Source organism: Octodon degus, unplaced genomic scaffold (genome assembly GCF_000260255.1).
Source record: "Octodon degus isolate 3935 unplaced genomic scaffold, OctDeg1.0 scaffold00065, whole genome shotgun sequence".
NCBI lineage: Eukaryota > Metazoa > Chordata > Mammalia > Rodentia > Octodontidae > Octodon > Octodon degus.
In genome coordinates, this window is record NW_004524641.1 from 10,745,463 (window position 1) to 10,749,269 (window position 3,807).

A 3,807-nucleotide genomic window follows, 5' to 3' on the forward strand; every position below is an offset into this window, starting at 1 on the left:
TCGATCCCCCAGCACCACATGCCAGCCAGCCCCGCCCCCTGGTGGGCTGAGCTGGTCACACACACACACACACACACACACACACTAAATAAATAAATGAAAAAAAAATTTAAAAAAAAAAAAAAGAAGTCTGAGTACTGAAATGAGGAGTGGAACAGAGGTGAGGACTACCCGTGTAAGAGGAAAATGAATTGAAATTCACTTCTTTTTAACTTTTATTACATGATTTAAAAAAAAATTGAAATGCATGTGAGTATAGAATTATTTTCTCTTGTTTTTTTGAGGTTTGCTGTTGCAGTCCACGATCCACTGGTTGAATCATTAGTTGCAGAAGCGTGGAGAAGGTTGGAAAGGCAAGTATTCTGGGTTCCCCCAATATCAGGGTCATCCTTTCAGGGTTTGCACAGTAAATCTTACGGTGTTATGGGACTCGTAAGGTGCAAGTCTCGTGGCACAAGAAACAGAGCGGGCACTCAAAGAGGTGGAGAAGGGGGCTGGTGAGATGGCTCAGTGGTCTAAAGCACCTACTTAGAACAAGCTTAGCAAAGCACATGGACTGCAGTTCAATCCCCCAGCACCACATGCCAGCCAGCCCCGCCCCCAGGCAGGCTGAGCTGGCCACACACACACACACACACAAATAAATAAATTAAATAAATAAATTAATAAAATAAATAAATTAAAAAAAAAGAGGTGGAGAAAACCAAACTCTTTATGAAGCTGCCTCTGACCTAGAAGAAATAACTTCTCTAAATTCTGGCCAGCAAATTGTGGGGTCAGGGTGGTCTTATACTCTACTTTAAATTGGGGAGGGCAAAAGGAGGAGCTAAGTGGAATTTTGTAGATACTCTTTACAGAGGTTACATTTTACTATTAGGGGAGGTTTTAGATACAGGGCAGAAGTTCACAATAATGCTCTGTCCTCACCAGATAAACATGGATCATTTCCTGTTGCACTTGGGGCAAGAGGCAGAATCTTGGAACGACAGAGGTCAGGAAACTCAGGGTTTCCATTTCCTCTTTAGTAGGAAAATACTGAGGAATTGCTGCCTGCCTATTAAATTTCATTTTTAAAAATGTATTTCAACTCAATTCAGTTTGAAGGGTTTTTTTCTATATAATGTGTATTCTTTCATTCTCTTTATTTCTTTTCTTTTCTTTGATTTGGTTTGGTTTGGTTGTTGAGACGGGATCTTGCAGTATGGTTCAGGCTGGCCTCACTACGTAGCCCAGGCTAACCTCAGACGCACAGCAAACTTCCTGCGTCAGCTTCCTAAGTGTTGGGATTTCAGGTGTGTGCCACCATACTCAGCTTGTGTACTCTTTCTTAAAGAAAGGAAAATGTTTCGAATGTTTCAAAATAGAAAGTAGAAAAATGATGGAAACTTTGAACAATACAGGAAAGAACAGAATGCGTGAAACAGATTCAAATAGATATCCAGGAAATTAAGAATTCCACTGAAAGTTGGCAAAAGCACTTTATTTTTTTAAAAAAATCTTTTTTTTTTTAAAATTTATTTATGTGTGTGTGTGTGTGTGTGGCCAGCTCAGCCCACCAGGGGGCAGGGCTGGCTGGCATGTGGTGCTGGGGGATTGAACCGCGGTCCCTGTGCTTTGCTTAGCTTGTTCTAAGTAAGTGCTTTAGACCACTGAGCCATCTCACCAGCCCCAGGCAAAAGCACTTTAACAAACCTGAAAGAGTAGTACAATCTGAAAGGCAAAATAGATACTGTGAAAGAGAAAGAATCTGTTCAAAGGGAAGGAACACATGGGATAAGTGAAAGGAAAAGGGATAGAAAGGAAGGGAAGAAGATATATTTATGTATATACACAGGATAGCTTGGATAATTGTACTCTTGATTTCTGCTTGTGTATTGAAAAGGAGCAGTTAATGCTTTAATTTTTTATTTTTAATTTCTTACATCTTTTAAAAAACCATTTCTGCATGCTTATATCTGGTAATCTAAACAACTAATTTGAAGATAATATTATACAATATAACAACCATTGTTGAATTCCTGTTATTTTGTTTAGTGATATTCTGTATCATTTCTAATGTTTTTCACTATGTTTTATTTTATTTTTTTATTTTTTTCGGTACTGGGGATTGAACTCAGAACCTTGCACTTGCCAGGCAAGCGCTTATTCTACTGAGCCATCTCCCCGGCTGTTTTATTCTTTAAAAATGAAAACAACTACCATGCGTCCAAGGCTTACCTCGAACTCTCAGTGATCCTCCTACTTCAGCCTCCTGAGTGCTGGGATTACAGGTGTGTGCCTGTACACCTGGCCTTATTGTCTTTTTTATATTTTTTATTTTGCTTTGTATGTTTTGGCTTTCTCATGTAATGAAAACCATGTAATATTTAAGCTGTATATCAGATTTGTGTCACTTAACATTTTGTTTCAAGATGCATCCATTTACCTACAAATGACTCACATTTTTCCTTCCTTATGGCAGAATAATATAGTCAGTTTCCAATTTAGGAAGGATCTTTGTTCTGGGAGGTATGCATAGGTTGGATTCATTCGTATATCCAACAAAGTAAGTCTTTTTGACACAAATGTGCAGAATAAAGCATAAAAAACCCAACCACACACAAGTGTGGTAAACTAGTTTTACTTTTCAGTTATCTTAAAATGGTGGGGCAGTATAGTGCAGCACCTGGCGTCTAGGGGACTGCCCCACATGGGCTGATGGCCAGGCTACAGACTGGAGAAGGTGGGCAGGTGGGAGGTGAGGCAGCTGGGGGGTCAACAGCAACAAGGGCAAGGTGGAATTCGCTCACAGCTGATATTGATGAATGAGTTTTTTGTGATGGGTTCAATTCTGCCCACCCCCTTGAGCGTAGGATCCAGGCTCTTTTTCCTCTTCATAGCTCTGGACGGCATCGTGAACCGAGGCTGCAGCCTTTGGGTGTCATTCCATGCTGGGGTCCTGCACTTTAGAGCCTAATAGTGCTTCTTCAAGTAAAGAAAATGCCCTTGCCATTTCCTGTGCTGCGAATCTCTGGTTCTATAGTTCCTTCTTTCTCTTGATTCTTCATCTTTTTGCTGGGCTTTTATTTCCATCAGACCCTCAGTAGCATCAGACCGTCTAAAATTAGTGCAAGGTTGTTCCTGTTTCATCAGTTATGTTCACTGTCTGGAAAAAGTGTGATGTAAATAATACTTCTTGGAAGTTCCAATAACTCCTTGATCCATAGGTTAAATGAGTGCTATAGTATTCAGTGGCAGATGTTGAGATGAAACTCACCCATTTTGGGGGGTGACCTGGCACATTGGTCAAGCAGCAAAAGAATGTTGAAAGGGATTTCTTTCTCCAAACAGTATTTCTCTCTTTGGGATAAAGTGGTGGAAAACTAGTCCTAGAATATGGCCTGTGTCACCCAGCCTTTGGACTTCCTCTTGCACACAGCAGATAGAGAGCCCTTGGCTATGTTTTTGAGGGCTCTTGGGTTCTCTGCATGGGAAACTAAGAGGCTTTAGTCTCATGTTGCCCGAAGCATCACCATCCAACAGCAGCAAGTCTCTCCGTTGCTTTGAACCCTGCATCAATTTCCTCTTTCCTGCTGTAACTTTGTTCTGGCATCTTCTTTCCAAACAGTCCTGCCGTATTAACATTTAAAATCCATTGGGGGGCTGGAGAGATGGCTCAGTGGTCTAAAGCACCTACTTGGAACAAGCTCGGCAAAGCACAGGGACCGCGGTTCGATCCTCCAGCACCACATGCCAGCCAGCCCTGCCCCCTGGTGGGCTGAGCTGGCCACACACACACAATAAATAAATGTTAAAAAATAAATAAAT

The 3,807-nt window shown here is 41.2% G+C and overlaps 1 protein-coding gene across 4 annotated transcripts in view; it reads left to right on the top strand.

Moving 5' to 3' along the window:
• Fastkd1 (FAST kinase domains 1) overlaps positions 1–3,807 on the top strand; it is a 51,691-nt gene that overhangs the window by 12,260 nt on the left and 35,624 nt on the right. For all 4 annotated transcript variants that reach the window (XM_004634775.3, XM_023719075.1, XM_023719076.1 and 1 more), the window contains exon 3: positions 285–353. In XM_004634775.3, coding sequence (XP_004634832.2) covers positions 285–353 — 69 coding nt within the window. The remainder of the gene's footprint in view (positions 1–284; positions 354–3,807) is intronic.